Genomic DNA, 23922 nt, shown 5'->3' with positions numbered 1-23922 from the left:
AGGAGGAAGGGGCCCCTGAAGGCAAAGGCAAGCCCGGTCCCCTTTCTTCTTCTGCCCCGAAGGAATGCAGAGGCTTCCTAGAGGAGGAAGGGGCCCCTGAGGCAAAGGCAGCCCGGTCCCCTTCCTAGAGGGGAAGGGGACCGCGAAGGCAAAGGCAAAGCCCGGTCCGACCTTTCGTCGTTTCTTCTGCCCCCCGAAGGAATGCAGAGGGTCTAGAGGAGGAACGGTGCACCCTTGAAGGCCCAAGGCAGCCCGGTCCAGCTTTCTTCTTCTTCTGCCCCGCGAAGGCAATCGAAGAGGCTCCTTAAGCAGAGAAAGGGCCCTGAAGGCAAAGGCAGCCCGGTCAGCTTTCTTCTTCTGCCCCGAAGAATGCCAGAGGCGTCCTAGAGGGAGGAAGGGCGCGCACCTGAATGCGCAAAGGAACCCCCTGGTCCCGTTTCTTTCTTCTGGCCACCCGAAGGAATGCAGAGGGTCCTGAGAGAGGAGGAATGGGCCCCTGAAGGCAAAAAGGCAGCCCGGTCCCTTTCTTCTTTACCGGCGCCAGAAGGAATGCAGAAGTGTCGCCTAGAGGGAGGAAGGGGCCCCTGAAAGGCAAAGGCAGCCCGGTCCCTTTCTTCTTCTTTGCTTCTGCCCCGAAGGAATGGGCAGCAGTGCTGTCCCTTTAGAGGAGGAAGGGCGCCCTGAAGGCAAAGGGCAGCCCGGTCTCCTTCTTTCTTCTGGCCCCCGAATGGAATGCCCAGAGGTCCTTGTCCTAGAGGAGGAAGGGGCCCCCCTGAAGCAACTGCAGCCCTTTCTTCTTCTGCCCCGAAGGAATGCAGAGGGTCCTAGAGGAGGAAGGGGCCCCTGAAGGCAAAGGCAGCCCGGTCCCTTTCTTCTTCTGCCCCGGAGGAATGCAGAGGCTCCTAGAGAGATAAAGGAGCGGAGGGCGGCGCTGGACCTTCCGCCCGAGGCCTCTCTGGGGAGGCAGCCGTGGACACAGGGAGCCGCCCAGGCTTCGGCATTTCCAGGGGCGCTTGGTGACATTGTTCTTAAGGGCGATGTAATGGCGGCACTCTTCCGAGAGGAAGCCTCATTTGCTCCGCAGGGGGATGCTCGGCCTTCCCCCTTCAGTCACTCTCATTTGAGGGCCTTCCGAGGTCGGAGCAGGAAAACGGTCCCTCTCGTCCTCCTCAGGGCCAAGCTTTGCGTGTTTGCCCCGCCCACGCGTCCCCTGCTAGCCAATGGGAGAGCGGGCCTGGCCGCTAGGCGCCCAACATGCCAAAGCTGGGCCAATCGAAGCACCAAGGAGGCGGGAATAGCCGTGTCACTTGTTGCCGGGTAGGTTTGGGGGAGGCTGGCGGCGGTCACGTGTCCGGCGGAGAGGCGGAGGCCCCGTCTTCCTCCCGCGCTTTTTCCTTCTGGCGCGTGACGGAGGCGAGGAGGAGGCGCCGTGCGGAGGGAGACGGCGGAGGGGTAAGAAGAACGAGGCCACGCCCCCTTTCCGTCAGTTGGCGGAATCTGAGGCCACTGACAGACGGAAGGCCGGAGCCGAGAGAGAGTTAGCGAGAGATTGGTCGCGCGAGCGAGCAGGGCCTCCTTTCCTTTCCCTTTCCTCTCCTGTGGCGCGGATGGATCCTGCGCTGTGGGAGTGATTGGACTGGCCCCAGTTTAAAAGCGCCTGAAGCGGCCGTTAGCCGCGTGTTTCTCCTCGTGAGGCGCGGCGTCGTGGTCTTGTTGGGCGTTGGAGGGAGGGTTTTCTCTCTTCCGCGCGGCGGTCAGTTCGGAAGGAGTAAGGCCGCTTTCCCTGCGGGCTTTTCCCGTCTTCTCAGGAGGCGAAGGGGCTTTGCCTGGCGAGGAGGGCAGGGTCTCTCCTTCGCTCCCCGGCCTCTGCCGGCCCTGGCTTGCGGGCCAGGCTTTCGAGTGGCCTGCCTGCCTGCCTGCCTGCTCCCGTCCCGAGCGACTGGCTCCTCGGCCGGCGCTCCCTCCAGCTGAGGACGGGGCCCTCCTCCTCCCCTTCCTTCCCTTTCCCTGCCTGGGGCCAGCGCCAGGGGCCCCGGGGTCGCAGTCCGGCGGGCGGGCGGGCGGGCGGAGGAGGCTTCCCGGGCTCCCTCCCACCGGCCGGCCGGCCTCCTCTCCCCTTGGGCAAGCGGCCCCTGGTCTCTCCGTCCCCAGCGCCGCCGGCCTGAGCTCCCGGGGCCAAGCTTCCCCTTTCAGGGGTTTCCGATCGTCGTCGGTCTGCTGCCAAGCCTTTCCCCGGACTCTCTCTCAGGAGACCGATTCTGGCGCTCTTCTCCCGGAGCCTTCTCCAGCAGCGCCCTCTTAGCCCTGGCGCCGCCCGCCCCACCAACCCCCCCCCCCCCCACGGCAGCCCAGGCTTGTAGCCGGGCAAGTGGCCCTCTTCCCTCGCCTTGGGTCTAAGAGGAAGAGCCCTTGAGCTGAAACGTTGGCCTGAATGAATGGAAGGGATCCTTGGAGGAGCCACATGGCCATTGTGCATCAAGAGAGAGCCGTCTCCAATTCCTTCCAGCCAGGGGCCGCTTTGGGGAGAATGGGCTCCTGGGGTGGTTCTGTAGGGCTCTGCTGCCCTTGCCCTTCTTCTCCAGCTCCAGCCTCATTCTGCCAGAGCCCAAGCCCAGCCAGCCTCTCAGCCCCCAAAGAAAGGAAACAGCATAGGTTTGGTCTTCAGAAAGCAGCGCCGCCAGGTGCTCTCTCTTGCCTGATCCACCGCCACCTTTCAGGCCTTAGAAAGGGAGATCCCTCTGGTGCTATCTCCCTGGTCATAATAACCTCCGTAATGGCTCAGGATCCACCCGCATCCTCTTAGCATCTTCTGGAAGGGTTTGGCCCAGTCCAGCAGCTGCAATAGAGGTAGCAGCGCAAGGTGGTTTTAGTCTATTGAATGCTGGGTAGTTTTTATCTCGGGTGTAGTAGATGTCGAAATAGGAATTCCCACCTCTTCCGTTTTGGGGACCGAGGTGGGCTACAACGATAAAGCAATCCTTGCTCTCGGTTTAACATTAAACAATAACACCTGGTTAAAATAGATGTAAGACTACATCAAAAGTCTTGCACAATGGGCGGGTGAGGAGGGTGGGTTGAATGGCTTCTGGCCGTGGTCAGTCTGGGAAGGCCTGCCGGAAGAAGACGTACTACTGTCCTTAGGGGGCTTGCCTTGTCATTGCAGTTGGAGAGCCATGTCTGGAAGAGCCAGAGCCAGAGCCAGGGGCAGAGCCCGGGCCCAGCAGGCCACTGCAGCGCCCAGCGTTGGAGCAGCCACTGTAAGTGCTCAGAGCTTTGGCTTCGGAAGAAGTGGTTTCTCTTGCTAACAACTGTCAGGTCGACTTTGACTTATGGCGACGCTATGAATGAGAGATGCCCTGCTCAGGTCTCACAGACTCAGGGCAACCTATCCCTTCCCTCTCCCTTCCTGGGCCATGCACCAGCTCCTTCCCACCCATGGCCTTTGCAGTGTGCGCAAAGCACTTCCTGTTCGCCCCACTTCAGAAACGGAGGCAGGTGCCCAAGCAAGCCAGCGGCTCAGCAGAAGCCCCCACCTGTGGCCCTGTGCATTCTTAGCAAGGCAGGCCAAACACCAAGACAAGCCTCTGGATGGTGCAGCCAGACAGTCAGTGCTGGCCCCAGGACAGAGGTCCAGCCTCTCCTCTGTCCTGAGATGTACACAACCAGCGCCTGGAAGCTCTGCCCTCAGCCATGTCAGGGGCTCAGCAGAGTCCCCTCGCCTGACTATGTCTGCTGCAGGGAGACAAACAAAAATGCCCGCAGAAGCCTCTAAGCACTGCTGTCAAGCAACACCGATCCCCACAGTGCAAGCGCACCACTTTCTCTCTCATCAGGGACTAGGTACTCAGTGCCCTGGATCCTGTGTGAGTCTTCCTTTTGTGTCCCAGTCTCAAGTCCCCCGTGCGGCGCTTGCCTTAATAACCCATCCAACCCTGTAGCCGTGAGGTCATTGTCACCAATCTCCTTTGCATCTAGGTTCAGCCAGCCGGCCACGGAACCACCAGGCCTGAGCCGCCTCAGTCAGAGTCGATGGGAGAGGGGTTGCTGATCGGGCGTGGGCGCCAGCGGGGAGGACCTGTTGCACCGTCACACGGTAAGATGGAGCAGTGCCATCCTGGGACGGCCCTGCTCTCTGCACACTGTTTGGAGCTTGGCCTGTAGGTGATTCAGGTGAGTTACATTGGCATTGTCAGAGAAGGAGGAACGCTCCTTGACAAAGTCTCTGCTGTTGAGCTGCATGGCGTGTTTGCTGCCATCGCAGTGGAAGGAACTTTCTTGGTCGTCATGAAGTTAAGGTACACTTTCTCTTTGAATTCATGAGCATACAGTATTCTTGATGACTTTAATATCATCCAAACTGTTAAAACGTAGTACAAGTAGAGCTAGAACTGCGTCCCTATGCGCACGTTTTCCTGCTGAGCGTACTTCGCCACCCTCAGCATTGGCTTGCTGTGGAAATCAGCTTTGAACTCGTAGTAGTGCTCTGAGATACCTGACTTGGAGGGAACTTCAGTGCTGGCCTGCTTCCCTCTCAAGGACAGTAATAGGTTCCTTTTCTTTCTCTTAACAGTCAGCAGCAAGCGCAGGTTATAACTGTTTTCTCTTCAAATTCCAGAACTTGCTATTTCAGCTGGATTTCAAGAAATGACTTTAGGGGAGAGAGGTGGATGCCGCAGAAATTACAATGACCTTGGTGTAAATACTCGCCAGTCGATGGAACATGTCAAAGATGCCAAAATAGGTATGTGATTCTTCTGATGTACATTTTGAATGTGTGCAGATATTTGCACTAATCAATGAAAATCCGTTTCATAGAATCATAGAATCGGAAGGGGCTACAAGGGCCGTTGTCCAACCAATGCCAGGTAGGCACACATAGAATCATAGAATCGTAGAGTTGGAAGAGACCCCAAGAAGGGCCCTGATCCAGTCCAACCCCCTTTTTCTGCCATGCAGGAAATCCAAATCAAAGCATCCCCATTGAGAGATGGCCATCCAGCCTCTGCTTAAAGACCTCCAGAGAAGCAGACGCCACTACACTCCGAGGAAGGAGTGTGTTCCTCTGTCGAACAGCCCTTACTCTCAGGAAGTTCCTCCTAATGTTTAAGTGGAATCTCTTTTCCTGTAGCTTGCATCCATTGTTCTGGGTCCTGTTCTCTGGAGCAGCAGAAAACAAGCTTGCTCCCTCCTCAATATGACATCCCTTCAAGTATTTAAACAGGGCTATCATAGCACCCCTTAACCTTCTCTTTTCCAGGCTAAATATCCCCAGCTCCCTAAGTCGTTCCTTATAGGGCATGGTTTCTAGACCCTTCACCATTTTAGTTGCTCTCCTTTGGACACATGGCTCCAGTTTCTCAATGTCCTTTTTGAATTGTGCTCAGAACTGGACACAATATTCCAGGTGAGGCCTGACCAAAGCAGAATACAGTGGCATTATTACTTCTCTTGATCTAGACACTATACTTCTATTGAAGCAGCCTAAAATCGCATTGGCCTTGTTAGCTGCCGCATCACACTCTTGACTCATGTTCAACTTGTGGTCTCCTTGGACTCCTAGATCCCTTTCACACGGATAAGTCTTTCGTTCAGCCAGGTGTCCCCCATAATCCTATATCTGTGCATTTCATTTCTCCGTGTTGAATTTCATTTTGTTAGCTTTGGCCCAGCTTTCCAGTCTATTCAGATCATTTTGAATCTTGATCCTGTCCTCTGGAGTATTAGCTATTCCTCCTAATTTGGTGTCATCTGCAAATTTGATGAGTATGCCCCCAATTCACACCATGCTCAAAGTGCTCCTGAGAGACAATTGTCCAACCTTTTCTTCAGACTTGCAGAGAAGCAGAATCCATCGTCCTTCAAGGCAGCTCTTCCACATTTGGAACAGCTCTCATGGTCAGAAAGTTCTTCCTCAGGTTTAGGTGACATCGCCTTCCTTTCCCTTTGAATCCCTTGACTCATGTTCTAGTCTCTCAGGCACTTGAAAACAAGCTGGCTCCATCTTCATCATGACATCCCTTCCACTGTTGAACAGTTCTTACTGCCCCAAAGTTCCTCCTAATGTTTAAGTGGAATCTCTTTTCCTGGAGCTTACATCCATTGCTCCTTTGTGTCCTAGTCTCTGGAGCAGCAGAAAGCAAGTTTGCTCCCTCCTCAATATGACATCCCTTCAAATACTTAAACAGGGTTATCATATCACCTCTTAACCTTCTCTTCTCCAGACTAAACATTCCCAGCTCCCTAAGTCTTTCCTCATAAGGTTTCATGGCTTACAGACCCTTCACCATCTTAGTCGCCCTCCTTTGGACACACAGCTCCAGTTTCTCAATGTCCTTTTTCAATTGTGAGACCCAGAACTGGACACAGGATTATTCCAGTTGAGCTCTGACCAAAGCAGAATAGAGAGGCGCTATTCCTTCCCTTGATTGAAACACCATATCCCTATTGATGCATCCTAGAATCGCATTGGCCTTTTTAGCTGCTGCATCACACTCTTGACTCATGTTCAACTTGTGGTCTACTAGAACTCTTAGATCCCCTTCACAGCTATAAGTTTCCTCAAGCCAGGTGTCTCCCATCTTATATCTGTGCATTTCATTTTTAACAGATTAACATGTAAACCACTTCCTCTCATACAAGGGTCACACAGTGTTGTGTATATGTGTGTATATACCCCTCTCTTCCATGCCAGCATTCTCTGAAGATGCCAGCCACAGATGCTGGTGAAATGTCGCAAATGAACTCTTCTGGAACATGGCCACATAACCCAAAAAACTATGGATGCCAGCCATGAAAGCCTTCGACTTCACTTTATCTTGTTTATTTCTCCTGCTCTGAGCATTAGTATAGAGACATGAAATCATAGAATCAGAGTTGGAGGAGGCCCTGAGAGCCATCCAGTCCAATCCCAGCCCAAGTAGCCCTGACAGATGGCCATCCAGCCTCTGCTTTAAAACAGCCTCCAAAGGAGGAGAGCGGAGCACCCTCTAAGGCAGTGGTTCTCAACCTGTGGGTTGCAGCCTTAGGAAGGCTGAGAACCACTGCTCCAAGGCAGCAGTGTCTTCCACAGTTGATGAGCTCTTGCCTTCAAGACATTCTTCCTGAGAAAGTTTGGGTTGGAATCTCCTTTCCTGTAGCTTGAATCCATTGCCCCATCTCCTATTCTCAGGAGCTGCTCCGTCTTCAGTATGACATCCTTTCAAATATCTCTAGTGTGCTTCTCACTTGGGTACCAGATGGCAGTCACTGTCTAGTATTTCTCAAGGAGCGGAAGAAGGCGAAATATTGGCTGCGTTGCTATGTCTAGCAACGAGATGCTTAGGTGGTTGATGACAAAGCTGTTGAAATGCACTAACTAATAGGCATTGGTTGTGTTTCTTCAGGTGTTTCAGGTAACGTAATAAAATTAAGCACAAACCATTTCCGACTGACTTCACGACCTCAGTGGGCCTTGTATCAGTATCACATTGACTACAATCCACAAATGGAGTCACGGCGTCTTCGTTCGGCTTTGCTTTTCCAACATGAGGATATAATTGGAAGGACGCGTGCGTTTGACGGGACCATCTTGTTTCTGCCAAAGAAAATGAAAAACAAGGTATGCTGCCTGTTAAAAAGTTGAGAGTCTAATTCAGCAGAAGAGCAGCCTGCCACATAAAGAGTGACCCCAAAGTGATCAATTTAACTAATCTTGAAGCCTCCTTTTGTCAGCCTGTGAGTAGTCAAAAGGTTAGAACAGGAAAGGCAGGGGAGAGGAGGCAGCCGTTCCTCTTTTGGCTGGAGGAGTTACGGGGGAATGAGGAAGAGAGCCAAGGCAGGGACCCTCAGAGACGCAACAAGCCCCACCGTTCCCAAACTGGGATGTCTTTTCAATCACTCAGTTGCGACGAGAGCCAGGCGGGGCCAAGGCTCGTTGGATAATGTCCAGTGTCTCACTTCCTCTGTGCAGAAGAAGCCCCCGTGGCCAAGGAAAGCGCACTGCCCCAAACACAGAGCATGCTTGCCAGCCCAGCTCTCAGCCTGGGCTCTCAAAACAGCTCTCCCTTTCCTTGTGGCCTCTGGTTGAAGCCACTGTGTGCCTGTGCAGGCAAAGACTGGCTAGAGTCACACCCCAAATCCCCAGGTCAGAAGTCGAGAAGCCAGTCTTCTAGGAGCGCAGTCTTGATCGAGGCTTTGTGTTTCCATGTGGCCTTTAAAGTGTTTCGGGGAGAGTGGCAACAGACGCAAATGACTGACATCTCTGGATATATGTTTATTCGGAGGCATTAGGGATGGCGTTAAAATTTGCCAGTTCATCAAGTGTATAAATGAAACTGCTGCTGCTGCTGCTGCTGTTACCCTTCTTTAGGTTACTGAAGTGGTCAGTCAGACCCGGCAGGGAGAGACTGTGAAGGTTACCATCACCTTAACCAACGAGTTGCCGTCTACTTCACCAACTTGCTTACAGTTTTACAACATTATTTTTAAGAGGTAGGCTTTTGACATACAGATTCCCTGTTAAAGAAATTCTTGCTAATAATGGGCTTGCTTTATGCTGATTCAGAACCACTTTTTCAGACTCTCTTGAATGTTCTCAGTAGATTGCTCTGTGGGTTTGGATGGAGCGATGTGTCCTCCAGGTGAGTTGCTCTTGCTGCTTTCAGGCAGCAGGGAACCATATTTCTCTTTGTTGCTTCTGGTGAAAAGTAGCTCCCTTTTCCGAGAGCCTTTGCTCCTTGTTCCATGATGGAAGCTGGAATGCCTTTCCTCTTTCTGTTGGCAACAGTGCCAAGCACCGATGTGAGGAGGCATTCAGCAATGAGTGGACTGCTCTTTGTTGCCCACTCCCAACTTTCCAGTTGGCACTTGTTAATCGACCACAACATCGAGCTCTACATTTTGGGTCCCCCTGGGCCGCTGCGTAAGTCTAGGAGAAGTCTTTATTTAACAAGGACACAAAGGGAAACTCAACTTCTAATTGGATTCTTTGTGATGCAAAGACCTGCCGTGGTCCAAAAACAGCTGGGAGGGGTCCAAAACAATGGTACTGCCCCTTACGGCGTGGGCTGGGTTTTGTTCTGGGCTAAGAAATACGTTCAAAAAAAGATGTGGGGCTGGCTGCCAGCTGTCGGTCCACCTCCACTGCCTGAGAGGGATGGCCAGAAATTGGCAGCCAATCCTTAACCAAGCCATCACAGCATTTCTCATGCCAGTTTCTTTGGATTCGGTAACCACATGTTATCTAATCAGTCCTACGTTGTTGTTTTTCTTTTTCAGACTGTTGAAAATAATGAATTTGCAGCAAATTGGACGCAATTATTACAATCCAACTGACCCAATCAGTATTCCAAAGCACAGGTAATAAAACAGGGCTGGAACATCAGATTTTAATATGGAGCCGTGGTGGCGCAGTGGCTCAATGGCGGTCCTGCACCCACAAGGTTGTGAGTGTGACCCTAGGCAGGGCTCCAAGGTCCGCTCAGCCTCCCATCCTTCTGGAGGTCGGTTAAATGAGCACCCAGATTGTTGGGGCAGTTGGCTTACAGATTGTAATCTGCTTAGAGAGTGCTAGTTCACGGATAAGTATAGAAACGTACTTGCTTTTGCTATTAAGCAGTCTAATATTGAAGTGTCATGCGTAAAGGTTTCCACACAACTAGTAAATGGCTTTAGCATACGTTAAGAGTTTTCTTAAATCATATACTTAGAATGTCTCTATCCTCTGTGTGTAAAGGTACCTTGCATCTTTGGAGATGCTGATGTGCTGCGTCTCATTGCATCACGCATTGTTGGGTACAACAAAAGCGCAGTGATGACAACTCTAGCAAAGTATTAGTCCCATCAAATACGAGGGAGGAAGCTCCCCTTGAAAGGCTGTGTGACTGGAGATAGAATCAGAGTTGGAAGAGAGCACAAGGGCCTGATCCAGTCCAACCTCCTTCTGCCATGCAGGAACTCTCAATCAAGTTATCTCCATTGACAGATGGCCCTTCAGCCTCTGTTTAAAGACCTCCAAGGAAGGAGACTCCACTAAAATCTCCACTGAGGAAGAGTGTGTTAGAGGAACTTACTCCCAGGAAGTTCCTCCTAATGTTGAGCTGGAATCTCTTTTCCTGGAGCCTGCATCCATTGCTCCATTGGGTCCTATTCTCTGGAGCAGCAGAACACATATTGCTTGAGCCTCAATATGACATGCCTTCAAATATTTAACAGGGCTCTCATATCACCAGATGGTGGGCACAATGATGGAGTGGTGGCATACGCTGTCCCCTTCTTGCGTGGACCAGGAGTGAACGTCCTTCTTTGTTGTCTCTGTGATTCACACACATGGGATCCTCTCTGAAAACTTGTAGGGCTAGATCTCTTGGATGCCGCCGTCCATCTGGCCCTTGAGACTTGAGCCAGGTTTTCCTGTACTGCATCCTCTGCTCCATTTCCCCCGGGGTTGAACACTCTTCTCCTTTTCAAGGAAGACCGAGGCAAATAAAGGGGAAAGAGAGGAAATAGATAAGGAATAAAAAGAAAGGCAAGTCATGACAAGTAAAAATGACATGTTACGTATGTATACCTGGCCCTGTGTGTTGTGCGTTGTGCGTTGCGTGTGGGTTTCTTTTACTTACAGTATTTGTTATTGTTGTATGTATTTTTAATAAATAAAAAAAGAGGGAGGCCAAGAAGGCGCTGAGCAGCTCCCCCTTTTCTCCCTCTTGGTCTTCCTTTTGAAACAGACATGACCTACCTCTCTAGCAGCCTGGGCTCATTCTGCACTTGAGCTTTTCTGGCTCGATCAAGGGGAGGAATAGTGCTTTGTAATACTCTGCTTTGGCCAGGCCCCACCTGCAAGAATGCTGTGTCCAGTTCTGGGCACAACAATTCAAAAAGGAGGTTGGGAAACTGGAGCCCTGGGTCCAGAGGAGGGTGACCAAAAGGCTGAAGGGTCTGGAAACCATGAAGCCCTATGGGGAGAGACTTCGGGGATTGCTGGGAGAAGGCTAAGAGGCGAGATGATTAAATACTTGAAGGGATGCCATCTTGAGAAGGGAGCAAGCTTGTTTTCTGCTGCTCCAGAGAACAGGACCCAGAGCAGTGGATGCAAGAGATGGTTAAGCGGTGATAAGATAAGCCCCGTTTAAGTGTTTTCAAAGGTGTCCTCTTGAGGATGTGCTGCTCCAGAGACTGGCATATGGAGCAATGGGTTCAAACTACAGGAAAAGAGTTTCCCTGAAATCTTAGGAAGAACTTTCCCTCAGAGAATGGCGAGGTCTCCTTCCTTGGAGCTGTTTAAACAGAGGCTGGATGGCCCTCTGTCAGTGGGGTGCCTTGATTGAGAGTTCCTGCATGGCAGAAGAAGAAAGGGGTTGGACTGGGTCCTGTGGTTCTTTGACGTTTCCCCTACATGCGCTAGCTGTTCTTTGAATTCCCCTTTGATGATTCCCCCCCCCCCCCCCAATTTAGCTCAGTTGAAAATGTTTTAGCCATCCATTCTGGTCTCTTTGTACATGTCCCAGGTTTCCTCCTCAATGGAGCTATTGGAAGTTCTGCCTTCAGTACATCACTTTTAAGGAACGTTCCCCCCTTCGTGAACTCTGTTCTCTTTTAGTATAGTATTCCGAAGTTGACCTGCTCAGTTTCCCCAAAGTCTAGGATACAGAAGTAGGAAATAGATTCCAAAGACCTGGACCCTGCTTCATACACAAAGGGGCAAGAGAGGGGGGCCTTTGTCTCCATGGTTCTTCATGCTAACACAGGAAAAGACGAAAGAAGGCAGGCTGCTTTCCTGTAACTCTGGTTCTTTGAGTGGTCATTTGTGAATCCCCTCCAACCCATCATCCGCCTCCCCTCCCTGGCTCTGCTTGGCTTCCTTGCTGGCTGGCTGCTCCGAGGGACATGGGGCTGGAGGGTTGAAAGGGGGACCGTACTGAGCATGTCTGGCATGAGAGGAAGGGCGCTAGGTGTTTCCAAAGATGCTCTGCATAGATGCAAAGAGTCTCAAATGTGTGTGTACACAGATCACCGCTTGAAGAACCAAATCTACAGCCCTATATAAATAAAGCATAATAATAGTAACAATGATAATAGCCACAGTTACTGGTAAGCAACCCACTCTTCCTTAGTGCACACAGTCAAGGTTTTCTGCTCTCTTTACAAGGGGCTTTAAGAGGAGGGTATTGTTGCATTCTGGGACTGTGAGGGCAGGGATTCGCACAGAGCGGGTTTTGTGCGGCCAGCACCAGAATAAGCGGGGAAAGTCTGGCATCCTTAGGAAGCAGGCAGCGCTCCGTCAGCAGCCATCTTGCCTCCTCATCAGTTCTTTCTCTGCCTGTATGCAGAGCAGAGGTCTGTTCTCCCTCCTTTTGTTTGTCGTTGTTGTTGTTCTCGTGTTGGCCTTCTCTTTGGAAGACAGAGTTCTTTATTTTTGTGCTGTTTTCTTCTTCATCCCTTTCCTGGACTACTCATCATTGGCCCTCCAGCCTCCTTTTCGGTTCTGCTTCCATCGCTTTTCTCTACCTGCTCCGATGGCTTCTAAAGGAATGAAAACACGCTTCCCGTTCCTCCTCCCGGTGCTCTGGTTGTACAAGGGGGGGGGGGCTGGGGAAAGCCCCTCCAGCAGTTGAGCGGCAGGCTTTGGGCCGAGAGCGCAAGGCCTCCTGTCGCAGAGAGCGCATGGCCTTTTTGGAGGGGGCAGAGCGGGTGGATGGTGGAGCAAGCAAACCCATTGCTTCTTTCCCAGAAGGCTGCCTCTGCGCTGCCACCTGGGACACTGCTTCGGACTTCATTTGGCATTAACAGACGGTCCTCTATGTTGGCGGGCTTCCAATCTGCAAATGTTACCACTTCCTGTATTATTCAGTGGCAGCGATGTGGATGCACACAGGCGCATACACATTCACATTGCTGCCATTGATAATGCAGTCTGCAACCGTCCATGGTTTTTAGTTGCCCGCGTTGGGGCCTGGCACCAAACCCCTGCTGCTTGGAGGGCCCACTGCAGAAGACTGGCCAATGCTCTCTTTGGGCAGAGTATGCTTTGGCAGCGAGTGTGGCCACCTTGACCCTTGCAGTTGGACGGGGAGCTCCTAGGTTATTGTTATTATCATTATTACTCGTTGTAATAATAATAATAAAACAAATATATAAGCCTGCCTCTGGCGTACAATCTAAGAAATAATAGGGTAATGCATATAAAATACATAGCAATACAGGAAATGGTTCAATAAAACAGGTAACAAAAAGAACATCAAATAGTAAGCGACAATCACGCAATGCCTGGGAAGGCTTCTCTGAACAGGATGGTCTGCAGCTCCGTTTTGAAGCTGGTTAGAGAAGTGATCAGGGCCTTTGTGTCTCACGGGGGAAGAAGGTTCCAGGAGTGAGGGGCAGCGAGTGAAAAGGGGCGAATCCTGGATGGGGCAGAGAGAATCCTGGGCTGAGACACTCTGCACAGATGCCCCTTCTCACCTGCCCCAGGACGCCAGGCTGTGTACTTGGCATGAATGTGCTCAGGGGGCGGCCGGTTTGGACAGAAGGAAGACGGTCTGTTTCTGGTTTTTCTTGTCCATCTATTGTTCCACTTGACCAAGATGTAAACTGACAAAGCAAAATGGTGGATGCTGCTGGTGCTGGAGCTGGTGCCTGTTCTGAGCAGCAGTAGGGAGATTCTTCCTCTCTTCCAGCCCAGGATGTGCCTTTGTGGTAAGCACCTGATGTGGCCGCCTGGTTCCTCTTGAACAGCACTTGAAAGAGGACTCTTGGATGGGTTCTTTGTTTAACAGGGGAAGTGTGGACCTGTCAGCAGCCTTCGATATCCTTCTGGATATCCTTCTGGAATGCCTGAGGGAATTGGGTATCGGGGGCACTGCTTTGCTGTGGTTCCGGTCCTATCTCTCTGGTAGGTTGCAGATGATGATGCTGGGGGACAAATGCTCCTCTAAGAGAGAGCTGACATCTGGCGTCCCTCAGGGCGCCATTCTGTCCCCCATGCTGTTTAACATTGACAGGAAGCCACTGGGAGAGGTCATCCGGAGACACCCAGATCTATCTCTCTATGTCTCGGAGTGTTTCAGTGACCAAGGAGGGCATCTGCCCCTGAACGACTGCCTGAGGTCAGAAATGGATTGGATGAGGGAAAACAGACTTCAGCTGAATCCAAATACAACGGAGGTACTCCTGATAGGTAACCCCAATCCAGGTACGGAGATAAGTTCTCCAGTTGTAGATGGGGTTACACTTCCCCTGAAAGACTGCATCTGCAGCTTGGAGGGTCTCCTGGATTCATCGCTTCAGCTGTCTTCTCAGATTGACGCGACAGCCAGGAGCGCCTGCTATCGGCTTCGGCTGATGCGCCAGTTGCACCCCTCCCTGGAGCAGCGGGACCTAGAAACGGTTGTAGATGCTCTAGTAACCTCTCGCCTTGACTTCTGCAATGCGCTCTACATGGGGCAACCTTTGTGCCACGTCCGGAAGCTCCAACGGATACAAAACATGGCAGCCAGACTGGTCGCCGGAAAATCCAAGTCCGACCACATGACACCTATTTTAAAGTCTCTACCTTGGCTGCCTATTAGCTTCCGGGCTCAGTACAAGGAGTTGGTTACCACCTACAAAGCCCTACATGGCCTGGGTCCGGTCTCCTTGAAGGAAGGCTGCCTCTTCCCATACAATCCTCCCGTACTCTCCGATCCTCCGGGAAAAAGCCCTTGCGATCTAGGAAGACCAGGCTGGCGGTGAAATTCCCGGAGGGCCTTCTCTGCCTCCGCTCCAAAACCCTGGCATGACCTCCGGAAGAGAGGCTTTTAAAAAGGCGACAAGAACCTTCCTCTTCCGGCAGGCAGGCCTTCCCCGATGGAGAAGGTCCAGGACCAACTGAATCCCCCTCCTCTTATTATATGTCTTAGTTGTGGCTTGTCTTTAATGTCGATGTATCGTTAGGTACTTTTTAACCCTGTCTTACTGCCTGATTTTATAGTTGGGAGGGAGGCTTGGGCCGGGGTCTTCTGGGGCTTGTTGTTGTTATTGTTGTACACTGTATTAACTCTGCTTGTTACCCGCCTTGATCCTCAAAGCGGAAGAGGAGGGATATAAATAAATATTATTATCATTATCATTATTATTATTAACAGCAAAGAGCCATGTCTGCATTTGAGGTCCTTCTTGACAGAGAGGCGCTTGGCTGGCCTGAGTGAAGCCACTGGACACAGTCTTTGGGAGGCTTGTGCGAGGGAGGGCTGTCGGGGACATTTTGGGAATAGGCTGTGCTTTTTCTGAAGGGGAAGCACACATTCCTGCCCTATACAAGTTACTATTTAAAGCAGTAGTTAACCAACCAGTTTGGGATTTACCATCTTCAGTTGTTTTGTGTTTGAGTTGCACAAACAGAAGAGTAGGTTGGTCACGTGAAATGAGTAGCTGCTCCTAGAAGTCCACTTGTGATGAAAAGAGCGCGTGTTGAGTTGCGTCGAGATATTATAGCTGCGAATCACTGTCTTCTTCTGTTTGTGGCAGGCTGATGATCTGGCCGGGCTTCACCACGTCCATTCTGCAGTATGAGACGAGCATCATGTTGTGCACAGACGTCAGCCACAAAGTGCTCAGGAGTGAGACTGTCCTGGATTTTATGTATTCCTTGTATGAACAAGTAGAAGAGCAGAGGTTCAGGGAAGCATGTGAGAAAGAACTGGTCGGCCTGATTGTCCTGACAAGGTAAAACCTTTTGGATGGTGTTTAAATCTTAGAGGAGGCGATTAAAGCCGCGTTTCTTAGACTGTGCAGATGCTTTTCCTGCCCTTCGCCCCTCGCCTGCTCTTTTGGGGTTCCTTCCTGAAGAGTTCTGCTAAAACCTCTCTGCATGTGGTTATTTCTTGGCTGTATAAAGCTGCAAAGGAGTTTTCTGTTAGTGTTCCCTAACAGCCACAGGATTCCTCTGTCCCGCTGTATCAGGCCTGGTTCTTGTTTTTTGGAATGCTGCATATTTGAAATCAGTAGATTTGAGGCAAAAGGGGATTGTGAGGCTCAAGGAGCACAGCTAACGCTCCCAACTCCCTGGGGAATTAAGGAAAGCAAAGAGAACGAAGCAGATAGGTAGATCAAGGTGTATTGGCTAAAGTATGGTTCTTTTAAGAGAGGACTGGTCCAAGTGTGTGTTTTCCACAACGCACGGGAGCTGTAGGCCCCTCTTCCAACAAGTCACAGCTTCATTGGGAAAAGCGATCTATACAACAGAAGTGACTTTTTGGTTGGGAATGAAGATGGATAGTAACATATGGTTTATATAGTCCCACAAAGCAAACCCACCCCATCAAGCACTAAAGCAAGTTAATTGGATGACTCTTTCCAAAGATGCAATGTCCTCCAGTCCGGGATCTTTGGCAAGCTCTCAAAACAATCTCCTTGAAGCATAAACATTCCCCACAACTAGACTAAGTAAGAATGAACCTTAACAGCCTAGGAGTATAATCAAGCACAGTTATATATCCCATCCTCCCACAACCCAACATCTATAGCAGCATCTGAAATATAATAGCAGCAGCATATTAAGTATAATGAACACCTTCACATAACATCATATGAGCAATAGCAATAGGCCCTTCATGTTTTAGTTCCCCCTCCCTAGCATTCCAGGCCTAACAAGCAAGCGCAGAGGCTAACCATCAGTCTACCACTTTCTAGTATGTTCTATTAACCCATTACACATTAAACCCACTACTGTCCTAACCTAATCATATTTAAACAAAACCCTAAACTTATAACCCTCATGACAGAAACCCCAAATGAATAAATGAATGCAGGGCATTTCTGACAGGAGCGGTTTCCAGCCCTGGAGGCAGATTCCAGTTGGGACTGGCAGGGCCTTTGGGCTTCATCAGGGCAAGGGGTGGGTTTCTGGTTTGCCCCAGAGTGACAGCTTTCAGGTGTGTGAAACCTGGCCTGGGTTGCAAACCAACATTTGTTTCACTGCTGTGTCCAGTTTCCAAATAGCTCCTTATCCTCAACAACTGATTGGAGAGAAGGGGCTGCTAGGGTCTGTGGGGAGATTGCCCTCCCATGAACCAAATAGTAAAAGGTACTGTGTCTGCTGTATGATGCTTGTTGATCCTTTGTATGGGGAAGGAGATGTTCAGGAGTGGGTTTTCATCGGTTGCTGCCCAGCCAGGCAGGGGCCTCACAGTCTAAACTTTGCAACTGTATGAACAGCACGAAGCTCCTGACGGAGGTCTTGTCTTGACTTCTCAGTTGTGCCATTCCACTGGCACTTTTTTTGTTTGGCATGTTGCAGCCAACAATATCCTTGCAAACAAGCCCGTAAGATGTGGGCTAGACAAAGCTACGGCGAGATGGATTTGCAGTTAGCTGACCAACGGGACCCAAAGGGTGCTCCTCTTCATCAAGTGACCAGCAAAGGGCCAGAAGAGGAAGCATTCAGGCTGCGCCAGGCAGTGGCTAACACACCCAAAGCTACTTTCTTAACTGGAGAGGGCTTAATCTCCCCCCCCCCCCATCCCTCTTTGTTTTGTGCTCCGCTGCAGAAAGGACTTGGAGGAACAGCTTTTAGGGGTCAAGGCGTTGCAAAGTTTAGCTCTTATGGCCTCTGCGTTGCTGGAGGGTGGCGGGTGACCCCTTCGTGGGTCTTCTTCGCAGCCACGTTTATGGCCAGTGACCAGTGCTGCACTTAAAAGAACTGCTTTGGGGCCTAAAAGGTCTGTTGTGCGTCACCTTCTCCCTACTCTGGAGTTGTGTGCAAGCTGTGCAAACTTCATTCCTTTCATGTGGCTGCAGCTTCTAAGTTCCTGCCTCTCGGTTTCAACTCTAGCCAGTTTAGAAGAGGAGATTTAAGTATTCTTGCAATATTTTTTTTACTCACAGAGATTTAAATGATTTTTCTTTGAAAAGAAATCCTAAAATAGGTTAGTAAATTTTTAAAACTTGACCAGGTATAACAACAAAACATACCGGATTGACGATATTGCTTGGGATTCCAATCCTCAAGATACGTTCACGAAAGCAGATGGATCTGAAATCACCTTTGTGGACTACTACAAACTGGTATGAAATGTCGTTTTAAAATATGTATTGTATTTAGATTTTGTAAACAAGGCAAGGGACTTGGACATTTGCTATATGGCAAGACTATCTTGATTTTTCAGTCTGTAGGTAAATACTTGTGATCCCTCCATGCTTTCTTGAAAGCAATAAATAAAGAGCCTGCCAGAGGTACCTCTGAGAATGAACATCCTTTATTAGGGCCCAGAGTGAATGTCCACAGTGTTGGGAACATTGTAGAGCAAGGATGGGGCTGCAGGTCTCTCAGCCTTCCTTACCATTGACTTCCCCATGGCCAGAGCCATTGCGGTTTGCAGTCCAGCCGCGTCTGGAGGGCCTCATGATTCCCACTAGGCCATTCTGGAATCTAGTGGACCTTATGCAGGGTCAGAGCAGTGGTCCATCTAGCTCAGTCTTGTTGACACAGACTGGCAGCAGCCCATCCAGGCTTCAGAGATTGTTCCTTTCCCTGCCTAGGCTTCATCTGCAGGCAGAGTTGATGCTTTGGTCCTGAGTTATGTCACCTCCTGTCCTCTTCTTTGCACCTGCTGATGCAGGGAATGGCAACGATGTCCGTGTTTGCTGCTCATTCAAACGCCAGGGCAGCGCATGGGGTATAGCAGCTGAGGAGAAACATAGGACTGACTGCTACTCTACATGGCAACCCCATGTTGGATTTGCCATCCCCTTCTGGATTGTTACAACTCCCCACTACTCTGGTGTCCAGAAATGCAGACGTTGGTAACACTTAGCAACTTGTGTCAGAATTGATGGCGCTGAGAAGCATACTTCTTTGGGGGTCTTGTAAAGCTGTTTCTAATATCATAGCCAAATGTTTGCAAGAGAAATATTTTCCAGTGACCTTCAATACTTTTAATGCAGCAATACAGCCAAGAAATCACTGATTTGAATCAGCCAGTCTTGATCAGTCAGCCAAAAAGGAGGCGAGGCCCAGGCGGAGTTGTGCCGGGAGTATTAGTACTTATCCCTGAACTCTGCTACCTGACAGGTATCGTTTCTCAGAAGAGAACTCTCTACATCTCGCAAGAGGGAGCCTAGGAAGGGAGTGTTTTCTCTTCAAAGTAGAGAAATAAATGTTAGTTCATGGTGTTGGCGAGAGGAAAAGCCAACCTCTGGGACTATCTGGGGACAAACCAGCCCAGAGGCAGCCAAACGATATTGCAGCAGCTGCAGCAGAAACCACAAAAGCAAACTACCAGCCGTCAGTGCTGGCAATGCTCTGACACACCTTTCACACACAGAATAAGACCCACAGACCTAGTGAGTGGTTCATCCAAAGTTCTGGAAGCTTTATCTTCAGTTGCGATCTGTGCAATACAGGATCCATACACACTCTGACTTCATCAGCTTCCAACCAACTACTCCAACTATACCTCCACGCTTGCCCATACGTGACCAGTTTGTTAGCTCACTTACACTGGAGGCTGGTTCTGGGTCATTACTTTAGGTCACAACTTTGCCTCCTGCCATCGCCCATGACTCGGCTGCCTGTATCTGTCTCATAAAGTACATGACACCTGTCACTCAAAATATTTTCCTTTTGTTTAAGACACGGTGTGGTCCAACATACTAACAATAGTCTGTAGCCTGTCTTCAGTCACTAGGTTGCAGAGCCTTTAGTTAGGACTGGGATATAATCTCCCTCCAGAGGGTCTCTAAACAGCCCTATGTGGCGTTCCCATGTGTAGGGTCCCAAACTCAAGCCTCTGAGAGAAGTAGAGGGAGGAAAGGCCTTGCTGCCTGGAAGGGGAAGAGCGAGGGAGGAGTGGGGCTGGAGAGGAAGGCCAGGACGGACGGACGGACAGGGAAGGACACCATAAAAAGAGAAGGAGGCACATTTTGGGGGAGGGGGTGTCTAACCTTTGCAAAGCAGCATTTTGTTGCTAGTAGGCATGCTTTCTGCTACTGGTTTTTTGACAGGCCAGGTTATACTTGGGGTGCCACCTTCTATGCGGGTTTGATAATTAAAATGCTTAGTGTGGTAGAGGAAACAGCCCATCGCGTTGCCCGGTCCGCATGCTACACAAAGGCCAGCAGCAGCGGCCAGAAGAGCAGAGAGCTGCCACTCCCCAGGGTTTCTCTTTTCCAGGGGAATGAGGGAGCCAAGTGCGAATTTCCTCTGCTTAAGGCAGCTCTTGGAAGTGCGCAGGGCCGGAGGGTTGGACTGGACGTGGCCCTTGTGGTTCTCTTCTGTTCTAGCACCGCATGTGGCTTGATGTTCCTTGTAACTTCTTCTATATTTTTACAAACCTTTTTGGTAGGTCTGACGGATAAGATGCGAAGTGACTTCAATGTCATGAAAGATTTATCTGTTCACACAAGACTTGCACCAGAGCAAAGAATGCGTGAAGTTGGAAAGCTTATCAATTACATTAACCAGTACGTGGCTTACAATTCCTGGGGAGTGTGTGGAGGGGGCCTTTTCCTTTCTCTTATCACAGCTGTAAATAGAATGTGCAACATTTTGGCCTAGCGCATCTTGATTTGTGTTTGTGTAATTGAACAGGGATGATAATGTTCAGAAAGAACTGCATGACTGGGGTCTAAGCTTCGAATCCAATTTGCTCTCCTTCTCGGCTCGAGTTGTTCAGCCAGAAAAAATCCACCAAGGAGGAAAAGTGGTAAGTGACCTTCAGGTCAACAAATGCATTTTAAAACTCGGCCAAAACATGTTAGTATGGTGGACTCTTCCCACCTTCAGGGTTTCAGTCCCAGGGCCCCCACAGATGGGGAAACTCTGGACAGTCGGGCCCTATATTATTCAGTGGGCAGCAGCGTGTGTGTGCCAGCGCACCCATGTCCATTATTGAATAATATGGGCCGTGTCAATCCGCTGGTGGTCGAATCCACAGATTGCGAACCTGCCGTTACGGCAGGCCCACTGCATTATCCAGTGAAGAAAACGTTCCGGAACAGACTGGTTTACATTCTTCCTTCCGTCGTCTTGCTTTCAGTTTGACTACAATCCACAAATTGCAGACTGGTCTAAGGAAACAAGAGGAGCTTCTCTCATCAGCGTGAAGCCTCTAAGCAACTGGCTGTTAATATACACACGTCGAAATTACGATGCTGCTAATACGCTTGTTCAGAACCTGTTCAAAGTCACTCCAGCAATGGGAATACAAATGAAGAAAGCAGTCATGTAAGTAGCATGTTGTTGCTCTTGTTGTGCCTTCAAGTCAGGTGAGCCTGTCATGAGGTTTTCTTGGCAAGGTTTGTTCAGGAGAGGTTCGCAACCATTGTCTTCCCCTGAGGAGGCTGAGAGAGTGTGACTTCTTGCCCAAGGGCACCCATTGGGTTTCATGACCAAGCTGGGAATTGACCCTGGTCTCCAACACTCAAAATACTATGCCACTCTGGCTCTAATTAACATAGAGATTAAATCAGGACTATTTGCGTTTCTGTGGGAATTTACCAAGATCCAAATAAGTACATTTCTTTCAAAGTGTGGTAGTAATGTAGGAGTGTAAGGCCAAGTCAAGGAATGTCCTTCATTATCTAACATTGATGATACTTGGACTTGCACCAGCTGCCATGTTGTGTAATGCCTAAACCTGCTCTAGAGGGTTTCACAGAACGCATGGAGAGACTGCAAGGGGAACAAGGACAGCATTGGGATCCAGGGAGATGCCACTGGATGCGTCTTTTGACTATTCTATATGCCTACTATAGCCAGTATTTGGTGAATGCCTGACTGCAGCAAGGCAGATGTCCATCCTGTCTAAAGGAGGCTATGTTGATGCCACGACTGAAAAAGGCCTCGCTGGATCCCACCATTTTGGATAGCTATTGGCCAGCCTCTAACATTCTGTTCTTGGGCAAGGTTCTGGAGTGGATAGTGGCCTCCCAGCTTCAGAGGTTTCTAGACAAAATGGATTATCTAGATCCATTTCAGTCTGGCTTCAGACCTGGCTATGGGGCAGAGATAGCTTTGGTCACATTGGTGGACGACCTCACAGGGAGCTGGACGGGGGAAGTGTGTCCCTCTTGGTCCTGCCTGACCTCTTGGTGGCTTTTGATACCATCGTCCATAGTATCCTTCTGGGCACCTCTCTGGGATGGGACTTAGGGGCACTGTTATGCAGTGGTTCCTGTCTTTCTTGGAGGGACGGGCTCAGGTGGTGTTGGGGGACTCCTGTTTGATACACTGACCACTGGCCTGTGGGGTCCCCCATATCCCCCATGTTATTTAACATCTACCTGAAACTGCTGGGAGAGTCATCCAGAGTTTTAGGGTGCAATGTCACCAGTATGCGGATTGCACCCAACTCTATCTCCATTCCATCTGACTCCAAGGAAGCTGATTCTGTGCTGAACCAGTGTCTGCGGTCAGTAATGGACTGGAAGAGGGCAAATGAATGGAAGCTTAACCCAGACAATACAGAGGTGCTCCTGGTCAGTCAGAAGGCAGGTCAGGGACAGGGGCTTTGCCTGTGCTTGATGGAGTTACTCTCCCCCTAAAATCTCAGGCTCACAGTTCAGGTGTCCTCCTGGACTCAACTCTGGCAGGAGTGCATTTGCACCATTAAAACTAGTGCGCCAGCTGCGCCCGTTCCTTGAGACGTCAAACCTGTCTGTGGTGACACATGCCTTGATTGCATCCCATTTGGACTACTGTAATGCACCCTTTGGAAACTTTAGCGGGTGCAAAGCATAGCAGCAGGAATTGGGGCCATTTCTAGGGAGCATATACCTCCCTTGCTGAAGCAGCTTCACTGGCTACCGGTTCGTTTTCAGGCACAATTCAAAGTGCTGGTCATGACCTATAATGCTCCGTGGCTTAGGCCCAGACTCTTTGAGAGGCCGCATCTCCCCAGACATCTTTTGGGGAAGGCTTTCTCTCAGTCCCACTGCCATGGCTCCTCTGGTGAGGACACAAGGGAGGAAGAGCCTTCTTTCATGGTGGCTGCTCCCAACCTCTGGAATGCCCTTCCGCTGGAGGCTAGCCCGGCCTTCCTTCCGTCGGCAGGAAACAGTGGTTGTATTCAGGCGGGCTTGTGATGTGTGCTCCTGGGATGGCTTTTATGTGGGGTGGGTAGTGTAGGTTTAATGTTTGTAATGTTATATTGTTTTTAGCTTATGTTGTTAATTATTTTGTTGTGAGCCACCTAGCGACCCTTTCTGGGAGAATACTAATATAGTCAGTCCTCCATATCCATGGATTTTTATCGACAGATTCAAGCATCCATGGTTTGAAAATATTTTAAATATATATCCATTCCAAAAGCAAACCCCAATTTTGTCATTTTACGCAAGAGACAGCATCTTACTGTACCATTATATCTAATGGGACTTGGGTATCCACAGATTTTGTTATATCTCCATGGGGGATCCTGGAACCAAACCCCAGCGGATACCAAGGGCCCACTGCAATAGAGAGAAAGTGAACTGCTTTTATCTGGAGTGAGGGATTGTGTGTTGTTGTGCTCAGATATCTGGCAGAGATGAAGAGTATGAAGTCCTCCTTGTGTAGCAGAGCTGCTGGCAAGGAGGATGGGAGTTGTAGTCTCACAGTATTTAGGGGTCTCACGTGCCACACCTGGACCTGTGGCATTATTCTTGACAGCCTTATGCTGAGTGAGGGCTGAATAAAACCTAGTGACATGTGTGACCTCTGTTTAATATAGGATTGAAGTAGAGGACAGAACGGAGGCTTACTTGAGAACCTTGAAGCAATCAGTGACTTCCGATACACAAATGGTACGTATTGAGCATTTAATCCATTGTTTTCTGGGTTCACTTATTTGACGAGAAAGTGCAGGGAGCATAAAATGATTCTGTGAAACAAACAAGAAATGGAGAATGCTGTGGTGCTTCAAAGCAGCCTGGGACTTGCTCTGAGAGTGGAGTGAGTTAGCCTGAAGAACGCTACCGGGGCCCCTTGCT

General features: G+C 50.0%; 2 protein-coding genes across 2 annotated transcripts in view; both read left to right on the top strand.

The window, feature by feature from the left end:
* GRINA (glutamate ionotropic receptor NMDA type subunit associated protein 1) overlaps positions 1-23922 on the top strand; it is a 595197-nt gene that overhangs the window by 80186 nt on the left and 491089 nt on the right. The window lies entirely within an intron of this gene.
* Positions 1631-23922, top strand: part of LOC121928655 (piwi-like protein 1) — a 48201-nt gene continuing 25909 nt past the window's right edge. Inside the window, 14 exon segments of the mRNA XM_042463667.1 lie at positions 1631-1768; positions 3164-3257; positions 3976-4093; positions 4616-4741; positions 7383-7597; positions 8348-8469; positions 9256-9336; positions 15481-15678; positions 17907-18018; positions 18898-19024; positions 20298-20415; positions 20543-20657; positions 20991-21178; positions 23664-23736. Coding sequence (XP_042319601.1) covers positions 3174-3257; positions 3976-4093; positions 4616-4741; positions 7383-7597; positions 8348-8469; positions 9256-9336; positions 15481-15678; positions 17907-18018; positions 18898-19024; positions 20298-20415; positions 20543-20657; positions 20991-21178; positions 23664-23736 — 1677 coding nt within the window. The 5' untranslated portion in view covers positions 1631-1768; positions 3164-3173.

The sequence above is a fragment of the Sceloporus undulatus genome, chromosome 4 (assembly GCF_019175285.1).
Source record: "Sceloporus undulatus isolate JIND9_A2432 ecotype Alabama chromosome 4, SceUnd_v1.1, whole genome shotgun sequence".
Taxonomy (NCBI): Eukaryota; Metazoa; Chordata; class Lepidosauria; order Squamata; family Phrynosomatidae; genus Sceloporus; species Sceloporus undulatus.
The sequence above is the reverse complement of the archived record's forward strand: the minus strand, read 5'-3'. Positions and strand labels throughout refer to the sequence as shown.